The following is a 15,240-nucleotide window of genomic DNA, read 5'->3' as shown; positions in this document are numbered from 1 at the left end:
TTTATAGACAAATGGAAATACCAGAGCCATTATTCTACAAACCATGAACAGCAGATAATCTTGTAGAACCAACAAAGATCTCCTTTAATTTTCTTCCTGTGTGCCATGAAACCAGAGTGGCAAAGCTAATACTCTGAGTTCCAACTACTGTTTCCACAAATATAGTTTCCAACTCTCTGCCTCTGGCTGTGCACTTACTCCTAAATTCCAGGCCCATAGTTCCCACAATCTAGTCCAGATCTCAGTCTGCTACAGTTTTGGCATCACAGTTTATTATTGTTTCTCCCAAACTTCTCTCCTCTCCCATGTTTTGCACTTCTAGTAATGGAGTCAACATCCTCTGTCACTCAGACTCAAAACTTGGCATTAGTTTTGACTCTCTCGTTCCTCTTATTTTCCAGACGTGCATGACAGGCCTCAGAGGCACCTTACCTCAAAAGACACAGCTATGACTCCTCTTCCTCCACAGCCAGAGCCAACCCTGACACCAGACCTCTCCCAGTGCTCTCCAGACTCACTTGGTTTTTTAAAAAAAATCCCAACACAGACATGCATTCTGCCCAGAGATCTGCTGTTGGTGGTATTTGGATGGCAAGTTAGGGGAAGAAATGGGGAAGATGGGCACAGTCCAGGATCTCTGGGTTAGAATGCATCTCCCAGGCCACTGATCCCAAATCCCTGGGTTCCTACACTTGCTCAAGGTCAGGCACATGTATAACTTCAGTTATACAGGTGAACTGAGGAGCTCAGCCTGTTCTCTGGAACCAGGTTCCCACAGTAATGTTTAATAATTTAAAATACAAAGAATTTGGTAGTTAACTGTTTAGCAAAACATTTTTAAAACTTCATATAAAAAAAAAGGCATTCCCTAAGTCAAAGCATTTGATCATCTATTTCATGTCATGAAGTGCCAAGATGCAAAATACAGATGCCAACATTGAATCATCTTCTAAAATACCGTAAGCTGGAAGACCTAGATAGTATCTACTGCTGCCAGCTACCGTGATTTAGCTCAGTGACACAAAGACTGAAAAAACAACCAGAACTGAAAAAGGTTACACAGCTAAGAATCAAATCCAGTAACAGGCAGATAACCAATGGTGGTGATGGTGAACCTTTCAGAGAAAGCTTTAAGATCCAATTTGACCATTAGCTTTGATAAATAAGGACCTGAAGAAGAGATGATATAACAAACAAAAACCACAAAGCATCAAAAATTAGTAGTTATTAACAGGATTCCAATATTCCCATTTTTCTAATATAAGAAAAAACCCTTTTGCTGGGTTAACTATAGGTAATTATTAAATGTAAGCACATTTTCCAATGCTGTCTACTTGGAAAGAGTCACCAAGATAAGGGGAAAAATCTTGGTTGGTTATTGACATTATACTAAAGGAAACTATTTGCCAGACTGAATCACTTGTATACTTTATAAATTCCTACAGAGTTCTATTCTGCCAACTTTGAGACACACAGTTCTGGCACACTTTCTCACTCATGGATCTCATTCCTCTCCTTCATCAATATCTTCAAAAATCCTGTGCTTTATATTTATAACTCAACTTCTAATATAGCTTCACCCAGAAGGAAAAAGTTAAACTCCATCATGGACAGGTAGAAAGAAGAAAGAAAGGGAAATGATGACACCTATATTACTGTTATCTATGAAGTTTTTTAGAAAAAAAAATCAGACACTTTAAAATTGGGGGAACTAAATACATATTACATGTTTGACTTCCTTCATTCCTCTTCTGAATTAACATCCTGTAAGTACAAATGTCCTCCAGAAGAATGAACATCAAAATGTTAACTGTGGGTAGTGGGATTTACATCATGACTTTCGTCTCTGTACCTTTATATACCAAATTTTATATAATGAGCACATACCCTCTAAAAGGAATAGCAATTGTTATATTAAAAAGAATCTTGTTTATATTAAACCAAAATCACTTAAACAAAACTTCAAAATATTTTCTAAGAATGTGTAATAGAAGATTATCCCCAATAGTTCCAGGCGATTTAAAGGTAGATGGTAATTTTTTGGTCTAAGTGGGCATTTACAGTGATCTTTAGTTGTAATGAGGAATAAAACAGTCATTTTCAAGGCACTTAAATAGGCACTCTAAAATAGCAATCTTAGAGTAAAATATAATGAAAATCTACAAAACATTAGCTTCTACTTTGCAAATAAAGTCCCAAACCTAAAGATTTTTCCCTTAAAAAAATGTTGATATAGACATATTACCTGCATGGTATGTGGTGTACAAATATTGAATGAAGATGGTTCATACCATCAGGTGTGGGACTTGCAGAAACACAGACTGCAGTCCTTGCTTCCAGGTACCACCATGGTATACTACATCTCATACATCAGCCCACAGTCCCCACAGGAGGATTATAACCAGCTGGAGTTGGGTCTAAATGTTTATATGGTCCTGGAGTATAAGTCGATGACAGCCACTTCCAGGGGCTCTTAGCTAGCCTTAACTACATGGGATCCAACTGTGTTTTACAACTGTGAAGGAAGGAAAAAATCTTTGAGCTAAAAACTATTCTGGATACTTCCTATCCCAATTAGTAGGCAGACTCAAGGGACCACAGCTGACCAGCTACAAATGAAAGGATCCTGTCCCTGTGGATGTCAAGATGGAAAACATGAAAAATCAAAAAGATATGGTGAACATTCGCTGGAACACGGTATTTCTCCAACAACTCTAGAAGACGGAATGCTCTGTAACATAAAAGTAAGGTTAGAATACTTTGTAAAGAAAGAATACATTATAAATCAAGATAAGGTTAGAATACTCCATAATATAAAGATAAAAGAAATGACAGCCAAAGTTCATTAATAGCATGTTTTATGATTCAAAATATAAATAGCACGTAGGCTATGGAATGAATGTTTGTCTCCCTCCAAAATCCGTATGTTGAAGCCCTGATCCTCAATATGACAGTATCTGATGGAGCCTTTGGGAGGTAATTAGCTTTAGACAAGGTAATGATTGTAGAGCCTCCATAAGGGGATTAGTGTACTTATAAGAACAGACATGACAGAGATAATGTCTCTCTCTGCCTTGCAGGGAAACAGCAAGGAGGCAGCCATCTGCAAACCAGGAAGAGGGTTCTCACCAGAACCCAACCATGCTGGCACCCTCATCTTGGACTTTCCAGCCTCCATACTATGAGAAAATAGTGTTTAACCCACCTACTCTATGGTATATTTGTTATAGCAGCCTGAACTAAGATATGCTCATTGTTGGAAGAAGCAGCTAATCAATCTATAATTGACTGATGATGAGAAAAGAGGATGGATGTACACTCTCTTCACTGTCCTTAAACCTACTTAGAAACAGCACAGTGAAATCTGATGAAGCCATGTATTTTCCTGTCACAACATACAGACAATAAATACTTAGAAAGTTGCCAACAGATCTGGCTGATTAGCAAAGTGAGTCAACAAAAGTGCTAGTGCTTTATCACATAGACCGAAGAAAAGAGAAAATTATCTAACCTAGAAAATTTTTTTTACTCCACTTTGGTAATTTCATCTTACCTTCCCCAATTTTACTCTAAGAATTAAAATAAAATTAGGCAGTACAAACTTTTAATATACCACAGCATAGAAAAGTTTGTGCCATGATTAAGAATGTAGTTATACGGCAGATGCAAAAGATGTGGTAGAATTTTTTGTTCCCTTTCTCTTTTTATCATCTAATTTCTCTTTCTTCATAAAATGGTACCAGGGTCCTCCTGGACCTCCCTATAAGTGGAAAAGTGACTGCTTTTTTTCTGCTGCAACTTGGCTTATTTCAAATGCCTTGCCAGGTTGCTAACACAGCACTCTACTAGATAATTTCCCTAGATTAGGTATAATTTGTATCTTTGATTGCCATCTGGATAGTCTCTTCAGAAAGTGGTGCTGGGAAAGCTGGACAGCCTCATGTAAATCAATGAAGTTAGACCACTCTCTCACACCATAAACAAATTCAACACGACTTAAAGACTTAAATATAAGACATGACACCATAAAACTCCTAAAAGGGAACACAGGCAAAACATTCCCTGACATAAATTGTAGCAATGTCTCCCAAGGAAAAACAAATAAAAGCAAAAATAAATAAATGGGACTTAATCAAACTAAAAAGCTTCTGCACGGCAAAGGAAACCATAAACAAAACAAAAAGACAACCTATGGAATGGGAGAAAATATTCCCAAATGATGTGACCAGTAAGAGATTAATTTCCAAAATATATAAACAGCTCATATAACTCAATATTTAAAAGAAAACTCAATCAAAAAAATACACAGAAGATCTAAACAGACATTTAAGAAGACATACAGATGGCCAACAGGCACATGAAAATATGTTTCACATCACTAATTATTAGAGAAATGCAAATCAAACTACAATGATGTTTCACCTCACACCAGAATGGTCATCATTAAAAAGTCCACAAGTGATAAATGCTGGAGAGGGTGTAGAGAAAAGGGAACCCTCCTACAATGTTGGTGGGATTGTAAATTGGTGCAGCCATTATGGAGAATAAAATGGAGATTCCTTAAAAAACTAAAAATAGAGTTACCCTATGATTCTGCAATTCTACTGCTAGAAATATATCTGGAAAAGATGAAAACTCTAATTCAAAAAGACACACGCATCCCAATATTCATAGCAGCACTATTTACAATAGTCAACATATGGAAGCAACCTAAGTGTCCATCAACAGATGAATGGATAAAGATGATGTGGTGTGTATACACACACACACATATATATATACAATGGAATATTACTCAGCCATAAAAAAGAATGAAATAATGCCATTTGTAGCAACACAGACAGATCTAGAGCTCATCATACTAAGTGAAGTGAGTCAGATAAAGACAAATAATACATACCATTTATTTGTGGAATCTAAAAAGTGATACAAATGAATTTATTTACAAAACAGAAACAGATTCACAAACATAGAAAAGAATCCTATGGTTACCAAAGGGGAAAGGTAGGGGGCAGGGATAAATTAGAGTGTGGGATTAACAGATACATATTACTCTCTATAAAATAAACAACAAGGACCTACTGTATAGTACAATGAACTATATTCAATAACCTGTAATAACCTATAATGGAAAATAATCTGAAAAAGAATATACATATGTTATATATATATATATATATATATACATTATATATGTATAACTGAATCACTTTGCTATATACCTGAAACTAACACAAAATTATAAATCAACTGTATTTGAATTTAAAAAAATAGTAATCATGCTTTTATATTGATAATTAAGGTGATAACCCAAATTATTCACCTCTGGAGATAAAGAAAACAATTTTAAAGCTGTTAAAATAAAATGAGACTTACTCAAAACTTAAAAACATTTCATTTAACCTGATGTACTTTATGTTTAAGAGGAATCTAAAGATTAGTTAAAGAAGCATACAGCTAAGACGAGTGTTTAAAGCACTAATTTCAGATGTTACAATGAAATCTTCAAAACAGATATTTTCATTTTAATTGATTCTCTACATCTCTAAAACACATACCTACCTTTGGGTGCCCTGAAATCTATTACTTCCCATAAAAAAAGACTTACCAAAGAAGGTAAGACTTACCTACCTTCAAGGAGACAAGCTTTAATTATAACAAGGATACTTTATCTCTACTTAGTAAGGGTTAGTTTAGAACATTATAAAGCCACAGAGAAGACTTACTCCACTTCGCTGCAGTATTTCCACCTTTCGTGATATGCCACTCAAATACAGCATTTACTTTCTTCACCACCTCTCGTCCGATACCCTGAAGGCGGAGACCTATTTCCTCAAACACAAGGGTACTCTGAAGCTCCCCACCCTACCAAAAGAAGAAAATTTAATAATTTAATTTTTAAGGTTCATAAAAATGACTCAAGGGGGGAAAACTACTACAAAATAAATGTGCAGTAAGGTGATTTTTTTTTTAAAAACCTGCACATAAATAAGACAAACTAGATTTTTTCACAGTAGGTTTCTTTCATACCTTTCCTTATATTTATTTATGTCATCCAGAGCCTCAGTCCTCTTAATTAAAGAACTTTACTCTTATCAGAATTCAGAAATAATATTCTAAAAGTAGACTAGGAACTGGAAAACCTATGTCCTAACTAACTTCAGCTAGAAGACAATAAACAAATTAACTTCTGGGTCTCATTTCTTTATCTGTAAAATGGGACTAAATTCCATGAAACCTGAATTTCTTTCTAGTTTTAAAATTTCTTAAGTTATTGATCTTAGATTCTTTTTAAAGAGATTTTAATTTTCAGTCAGTTATGTGATAATATCGCTAATGACAGACAATTTAAGATCATGGTTTTGAAAAACCTCAACATTACAAAGTTAATATTTTGGAAACAGAGAACACATTTTTGTTCAAAGTCTCAGCATGTGAATAGAGAATATCACAAATGTTTTAATAAATAATACATGCTACTGTTTTTATATATAGATTCAAAACTTTACACAACTCTTTAAATCAAGAAAAAGGTAACTAATCAAGAAAAAGTTACAGGATATGTAACTTTTTAATCTATTTTTCCCCAAAATCCTGTTTGCTTAAGATTTTTCATTAAACAACTGATTTAGTTACTCTAAAACTAGAAAATTAATTATAGCCCTTTGAAAGATACCCTAATAAGAGTTTTAAAAAAATTCGTAAGTTGTCGAAACATTCCTTTTATTCCAAGCAGTTTTGAATTAATGTCCTCCAGTTCAAGAATCAAGAATCTTTCACAGCTCTTGATTTTCTAAAGCAGCTGAACATCCTTAAAAGTGATCTTGGCTGAAATTTACAAATCAAGGTATGACTTGGATACCAATGTTTATTACCTACCTCAGATGGTGTCTTAGCTAAAATATCAGATGTTGGCACAAGATCCACATATGCATTTGAAATGACGATATCTCCAGTTTCTTGGATCTTACAAAAAGTACAAGAGGGAAAAAGAAAAACCCAGTTCACTCTCATAATTCCAATGAAAATACAATTTCCTTGTGAAACAGTATCAAGTCTTTTAAAAGAAATTTACATTTTTCTTCATATGTAAAAGAAAATAATCCAAATTAAATACATAGTTCATAAATTAAATGTCAAGATGAATACACATGAAGGCTTACTCATTTAATACAACTGTTACTAACCCTAACTGTAGAATCAACTGGAGCACTTTTAAAAAATACTTATGACCAGGTCCCATCTCCAAAAATTCCAATTTAAATCATCTGGGGTGGAGCCTGAGCATTGATATTTGTGGGATTTCTTTTTTTGTTTTAATCCAAGTGTGCTTAATGGGAAGCCAGGTTGCGAATTGTTGAATTCTTAAAAACGGTAAAGGGCATGCTAAAATATCCACATGAGGTAGTGATACTCAAAGTGCATTTGCTCTGTTAATACAGAATAAAATTGGCTAGAAATAGACCACAGTGGACTTTTTAAAGTAATAATTCTTATTTCTAGTTCTTATTTCAAATAGGAAGTGTACATAGCCTTCTATCAAAATAGTAATTAAAGGAACTCAAATTCTAATTTCTAATACTTCATTTAAAATTATTCCAATGGTATTCTTTCATAAAACTATGGTATTGCTACAAATATATAGGATAATGCCTAAAATTTAAGGTAGCATTTATTAAAATTGATTTTTAACACTCAAGAAGGTCATTCTCCCTTGACTACTTCCCATCATACTTCAGAAAAAAAGATGTTTCAATTTGTTCATTTTATTTCAAATTACATACAGTGGAAAGCACACAAAGAAACAATTCATGAACAAAATATGCTTCAGTAAATTACTTTCTTGTAAAGGGAGGAAAAGGATTCCTTTAATAAATAACTTCTAGAAGAAGAATACCTCTAATCACTGAAGGGAAAATAATCTCCAAAAATTCTGATTTAAATGCTTGCGGTGGAGCCTGAGCATTGATATTTGTGGGCTTTCTTTTTTTTTTTCTTTTTAATACAAGTGTGCTTAATGGGGAACCAGGGAAATATACTGAAAAGATAAGATGATGCGCTTAGAATTTATCAAAATGGCAAGAATATATTATATTTGATATTAAATTATTTCTCAACCCTTTAAGTCTGTCTCTACAGGAATTATTTCTGTACTGTTTATCATTAGAAAATAAACCTGTAATGTTGTCGTGGTCCTTAACACTGTTAGTTCATAATCTTACTCAAAAAATAAAACTGAGACAAAATAATTAGAAATAAGAGGGTTCCAGAATATGTGGCACCAATATTGAATGCAAGAGGATTTCAGAGAAAGCCAGTATCTGTGTCTGTACAGGTCAGGGGAAGGGAGTAGTAAAGGACTGCCTCGAAGGAAAAAGGAGAGCTTGAACTGAAGCCTAAAAGACAAATGAAATGTGAGAAGTAAAATAAACAGTGTGCATAAATGAAGCAGGAAAATGATACTGCAAGCAGTAGGAAGTAAAAAGGAGTAAGGCAACCACATAAAGAAGAGTTCTGCAGAGTTGTTTATTTATGAAAGAAATCATGATACAGTTAAAAAAAAAAAAATGGTAGGGCCTGGGAACTAAGCTTTGAGCCAGACACACCTGGGTGTCTGTCTCAGCTCCACCACTTTCTGTGTGACCATGAGAAAGTTATTTAGGAGACCTGAACCCAGACTTTCCCATATTAAATGTAGAGTTGTTATCCATTTAATGCTATAGCCTGCTTTATAGGTACTCAGTAACTGGAAGCACTTACTATTGTTAAGTGTTTAAACTGCTCAACACAAACCATCTATGTAGTATAAATGAGCAGGCCAAAAAGCATCACCCTGGTCAATGGGGTTAACAAAAATTATCTTTAAAAAACTTTTAGGAGAGGGTATAGCTCAGTGGTAGAGTGTGTGCTTAGCATGCACGAGGTCCTAGGTTCAATCCCCAGTACCTCCGTTAAATAAATAAACCTAATTACCTCCCCCTCCCCAAAAAAAATGTTAAAAAAAATTTATAAAAGGATGATTGCATGATCTTTTAGTATTTTACTGGAGTACTGCTAACAGCCTCACCCCCAAATTGCTTAAATCTATTGGGAGATATACTTTAATTTGCCTTGTCACTTACTATTAATTAAGCCCAAACTCTATGACATAAGATGTTAATTTGTGGATTTCTGTATGATCAAGATGCACATGATTACACACTACTATATATAAAATAGATAAACAACGAGGACCTGCTATATAGCACAGGGAACTATATTCATTATCTTGTCAACAGCCTATAATAAAAAAGAATCTGAAGAAGAATATTTATAGATATATTCCAAATCACTTTGCTGTACACCTGAAACTAACAACACTGTAAATCAAAATTATTTCAATTAAAAACATAAAATTTTTAAAAAGATGATTAAAAAAAAGGTACACACGATTTCTGTCTAGTAGAAAAGATAACTGTAAAGTATATGGTTTTATTGTTTCATGGGACAATTAACTAGTTTTCTCTAACTCAGCAAAATTATTTTAGAATTCCTTCCTTGTTGGACTATATAAACACTGCTGTTCTAATTCTCCTTTGAACCAGTTTTATCATCCGGCCAGCTCCCTCAATAAGGAATAAAATAAATTTTCACCATGCTTTCATTTTATATCTATCTGAGAGCCTTTAATTTTCTGAAGATCATATTTCAACAACAACTTGAATGATAGGTTGAGTCAAAAAGATATGGTTGGTTGGGTTTTCAGAAATGACATGTAGACAGGCACCAATTTAGTTGAGAATAAAACAGAAAATGAAAAACAAGGTATGGAGGTCATCTTATTTTCAATTAAAAGTTACCACTGATTTGTAAAAAAAATTTTTCTAAGTTTTTTTTATCTGATACCCATAGTGTTAACCAAAAGAATGCTAGGATGGAACACAGTTACAGGGGGCAGTGAACAAAGTAACAAAACCAAGTACCTCTAACTACACTAGTCATACCTTGGTTTGGAAATGGATTCGATTTCCTTCCTTCCACATCTCAGTTTGTAGAGTTTGTCCTGGATACACTGGTTTTGCAAAACGAACCTTTTAAAAAAATTAGTTCTAGGGTTAAATATATTTTAATGTGAAACTCTTCTACTGAGGAGGGGAGGATTTAAAGGGAGGTTGGAGAGCATAAAAGAAATAGAGGTCTGAATATATTTAAGTTCATAAAATAAAAACAGTAATGATAAAATTAGAAGAGAAAGGATGTAGTTAGTGTAAGTTAATTCTTTGTCTTTCAAAGTATAGAGTCAATAAATAATTTAATCTTGACAAGTCAAGGGACAGAGCATAATCATATTAAGTAGAGTTATACAGGTAACCACCAGAACAACTTACAAGCAGTTAAAAGTGGTACTAATTAAGTCTGGGGAAAATGATCTGGGGTTAGCATATACAAGAGAATAATTCTACTTTTTATTTCATAATTTTCTTTACTATTTTACTTGCTCTTTGTACATATTATTGGATAATAAAAATAGTTACAGTTATATAGTTATATATAGTTTATATTATACATAAACTATGAACTATAGTTTATAGCTATTATTATAACTATAAAATAGTTATAATAATGAAAATAATCAATGTTATCAAAGGCAGGACATCAGAAAATAAATTTTCACTGCTACATGGAGCACCAACTGATGGAAGCTTTTGGAGCTATTTGACACCATCTTAAAGGTTGTTTAGTGTATATCTTTTGATTTATGCAAAGATACTCTGTGTAGAGATGATTTTCTTTGTAATTTATAATGGATGAAAACTTGGAGCCAACTTAAAAGTACAAAACTAAAATCAATATGCTACCAACATACAGATAGAGATGTATGTCTACTAGGGTTCAAATCCAGCCATTTAACAATTTCCAATAAATTAAGGCAAATTATAAAACAGTAAAAAATAAAATAAAAAATTTAAAGGTAAATCTTGAGTTGTTAAGGCATATATGCTAATACATGTATGCTCCTAATTAACTTATAAAACAACCCAATTAATCTGTTAAAAGTATAACTGTATAAAATATCCTTCACGATGCATGTATAATACAGGTATTTATACCCCAAAAAAGAAAACATGTCAACTGCCAAGTCAATGAAATAATAAAAATAACAACTTTGGTACAGCACCTTTTTAAAACGAAATCACTAAAATTCCTCTTCTCTAAAAATAAAAAGAAACTAATATTCAAATTATTAGTAATATAGGGAGGAGGGTATAGCTCAGTGATAGAGTGCATGCATAGTATGCACTGGGTTCAATCCCCAGTACCTCCATTAAAAATAAATAAATACATTAAATTACCTCACCCCCCAAAAAAAAATTTGTTAACGACAAATTATTAATAATATACATTTACCTTAATGGCCTTGAATCTCGACACATCATTATCTGCAAACTGCTGTAAAACATGCCTGGCAGAAAATCCAAACGTACATAATCCATGTAATATGGGCTTGTCAAAACCTTAAAATAAGAGTGAGAATTTAATTAGATATAGGCACATTTCATGTTTGAAAACTAAGAATAGTTAATTCCAGGTTTCAAAAAATACATTTTTAAACTGTATTAGCCTGAATCATACCACTTATTTGAAGAAACATGGAAAATATTTTATGAATAATACCTCCTAGGAGAAGAAAATTAAGAAATGTAGGGGAAAAAAAAGGAATGTTAGAGATCTGGAAACACAAAGACTTATTTTGTTTAGCTTTGGTTTTAACCATGAAATCATCAATGGTGATTTCAATATCCATGTATGCAGATGATCCTTCTTTAATCTTCTAGTTCTTTGCTCTTTCCTCCAATGACCTTGCCCTTCACAACACCCATCCCCATGATCCTATCCTAGACCTTGCACTAGCAGGGGCTACCTTCCACCATAATCTGAATTTCAAGTACACCATTTTCTGAACACTACTTCCTACCTTTCCATATCCTTTACATACTTGTATTAGGAGAGGGCTATTTTTAAATGTTACTGAAACTACCTGCCATAAGTAGCGATGTCTTTAAATATCATTTAAATAATTGAGCTAATATTTTAATTGGCATATAGTATTAGCAACTCACCTGCTAAGCTAGCAAAGTTAGGATCAATGTGTAAGGGATTCCAGTCTCCACTGAGGCGGTACAAAGCAGCCTGTGGAGAAAGCATTATAAAAGTAAGTGGCACTCGGTGCTTTCTTAGAATGCATTAAGAGAAAAACAGGAAATACGGACGGTTATGGTATAAGAAATGCATCATAATGTACCTAATCGAAACTTTAATTAAAAAATTACTAGTTCTAACAAAGAAAGATTAAATCAAATGCTTTTTGTAATACCAGCACTGCAATCAGTTAGGGAGGGGTGAGGACTGTCAAGTAATAGGAAGGGGAACCAAGAACTACATCTGATAGTAACACTGGTCACCACTGCCTAAGGAGAAATTCACAAAAAGGAACCCATCACTCTACTCTTATTAAAACACAATGAAGATAAGATAAAAGTATACACCCTCTTCTAACCAAGCAAAATTTATGCCAACTTTTTTATGAGAGTGTTTTAAATTGAAGCCTATAATCCAATAATAGGCATATAAACATTAAACACTTCTCACAAACCTTAATTCTACTGGTACACTAAATCCTGAGATCAGCTCACCTGGCAAAAATAAAAAACAGACTAATAACTTGCTATTTAGATTAAATTTCTGCTTAGTCCAGATCTTCACATCACTTCCATACTTAGATAAGTCGAGATTAGCAGAGAGATATGGGCAACAATAGGAAAAAAGTTACCATACTGCCCAGCATTTAAATTGTGCAATGGCCAAACTAGAGAATATTCTTCAGTACTGAAGGGAAGAGATTCACAAAAGAGCTAACACTGAGTATTTAATGTATCTGTAAATTAACTTTGGGTCAGCCTTGAGATGTCTCTTTCTCATCAACTGCTATATTAAGCTTTCCAAGACTATTAAAAAGCTGTATAAAGACTAGCCAGTCAGCATACCTGACTTTCTTAGTGTTTTTTTGTTATTCTGAATTATTGGTTATTATTTTTAAATAAATTTTGTTTATAGAAAATAAAATTTCCTATACTTCATAGGAAAATGCCATTAATTTTTATTATGTTTTGTTTAATTTTAAGAGGCAATTTCCCTTTCCCATCACACCATATGATAGTTATGTACATTACTCACTTTTTCAGTGACTCAATATTTTCACGCTTTATATGTCTTCTAAAATCAAATCAACAATTATCAAATGGATATGACTTACAAGATTCTGTATAAGATGGTGGAGCATTAAACGATAACGTTTAGAAAGCACTTCACAAAAAAATAAAACACTAGGCAAATATACATCATCATGTTGCATAGAAACAAAAGAAAGGCGCACATTTCAGAGCCCAAAGGGGAAAGTGTCAAACATAAGGGCTTTGGCACTAGACAGACCTGGGTACTTTAAAGCTGAGGTATTTTTTACAATTGAGAGGTTAAGGAACCTCTTACAAAGCATTATCCTTGATAAATACTAATACCTCAATAAGTATGAACTATTATTATTTTAAAAGATTTTAGCAAAAGTATAAAGCAATCAAGGTTCAGATTAGTACCAGTATTCTTATCCCTCAGAAATCATCCTTATAAATAAAAAGAAACAACTCTTCTAAAGAAATCACATTAAAGGAATATGAAAATTTTCATATTATTTCAACAACAGCATTGCTTCCTACAGACAGCAGAGTTAGCAAAGACAAAAAAGACCCATCACAAAAAATGATTAAAGTCAACTTACTGGATGCATGACTAAATTCAAACATAATACAAAACAACCAGTCTCCAAATAATAAAGAACACTGTCAAGGCTTATTTTCTAAATATCCTGAAGGATTTTCGTATTTCAGAAAAAAAGCTAAAAGCGTCTTGTTTTGTTTTGTTTCATTTCTGCCCTAGACATAAAAACCACTAAAATTCACACACATACAAACACAAAGAAAAATAGATATATATTGTCTTATTTGTGTTTTAAATGTAAGTGGGAAGATCTTCTATGTATGAGTAAGTTAGTTCTTAATTTTATTTATTTAAAGTGTACCATTAAATTAAACTAAATGCTAATTAAAAAGGTTCAGGAATTAGTTCTTCCCAAATCCTCACAGCCTTCAAAAAAGCATAAAGATCAACAAGAAGAACAAGTAAAACTACACAGATCCCAGGCCTACAGTGTAACTGAAAGAGAACACTGCAAACTTCAAATTCCTATCAACAGAAAAATAAACACTTATGTCCAGCAGCACTGCCTTTGGAGCACCCTCTCAAAGCTATTGGGGTAGGGGGAGCGGTAGAGAAGAAGCACATGGAAGAGAGAAGAGGATGAAAAAGAAAAATCACTTCCAGAAACAGAAAGTCTACAGTGAAGACAGAAATACTGAGAAGAATCCTGAAAGACTGGAGTACTGACCACAGAGAAAAGAATTAAAGCACAGGAGCCTCCAACAGCTGTCCTAGAAAGGCAACACTTCTGAGGGAGAAGAGGATAAAACGAAGACATCCCCTTTGAAGACTGAATAGTGAAGAAAAAAGAAGAAAGAAGGGAAATTTATGATCCGGCAGGATAAAGAGAACTAAGTAACAGTAGTAGTAGAAGTACTACTGCTACTACTAATAATGATAATAATAGTAATACCTCCCACAATGCCCACTCCAAAAAGTTACCCATTAAAGAAAATGCACTTTGCTGCACTGACAGAAGACAGCAGGCTTTAATTCTTTGAAGAGGGAATCTTGCAAACCATACCAAACTACCTTTACCCACCAAATGCACAGAGGTAAGTAATCCTTATCTGTACAGAGCTACTATAAGACTGAAAAAGAAATGAGAACCAAAACATTATAACAAATGAAATTCCCCCGAAGAAAACAACTACCAAACAGAAGAAAACTGTAACACAACACTCAAGCATTTGGGGGTATAAAACAAACACCTTGAATCTGAAATTAAAAATGAAGAATATAAATGAAGAACAAAAATGAAGACTTGAAGTAAGAGAAGACTAAACTCAGGAACAAAATGGAGAAAAAAATCAAAATCATATCAGAAATTGAAGACTAAATTATAAGGTTCCCAAAGGAGAACATATTCAAATAAAAATTTAATAAGGGGGATAGAAGAAACAGAAGAAAAGAATGAAGAGAATGGAAATGACATCAATAAAGAACTAA

The 15,240-nt window shown here is 33.4% G+C and overlaps 1 protein-coding gene across 1 annotated transcript in view; it reads right to left on the bottom strand.

Moving 5' to 3' along the window:
* HSD17B4 (hydroxysteroid 17-beta dehydrogenase 4) overlaps window positions 1-15,240 on the bottom strand; it is a 74,862-nt gene that overhangs the window by 9,727 nt on the left and 49,895 nt on the right. The window contains exons 18-22 of the mRNA XM_010971525.3: window positions 12,102-12,171; window positions 11,389-11,495; window positions 9,984-10,070; window positions 6,880-6,966; window positions 5,727-5,865 (exon numbers count right to left, since the gene is read on the bottom strand). Coding sequence (XP_010969827.1) covers window positions 5,727-5,865; window positions 6,880-6,966; window positions 9,984-10,070; window positions 11,389-11,495; window positions 12,102-12,171 — 490 coding nt within the window. The remainder of the gene's footprint in view (window positions 1-5,726; window positions 5,866-6,879; window positions 6,967-9,983; window positions 10,071-11,388; window positions 11,496-12,101; window positions 12,172-15,240) is intronic.

Source organism: Camelus bactrianus, chromosome 3, assembly GCF_048773025.1.
Source record: "Camelus bactrianus isolate YW-2024 breed Bactrian camel chromosome 3, ASM4877302v1, whole genome shotgun sequence".
Classification (NCBI taxonomy): domain Eukaryota; kingdom Metazoa; phylum Chordata; class Mammalia; order Artiodactyla; family Camelidae; genus Camelus; species Camelus bactrianus.
The sequence above is the reverse complement of the archived record's forward strand: the minus strand, read 5'-3'. Positions and strand labels throughout refer to the sequence as shown.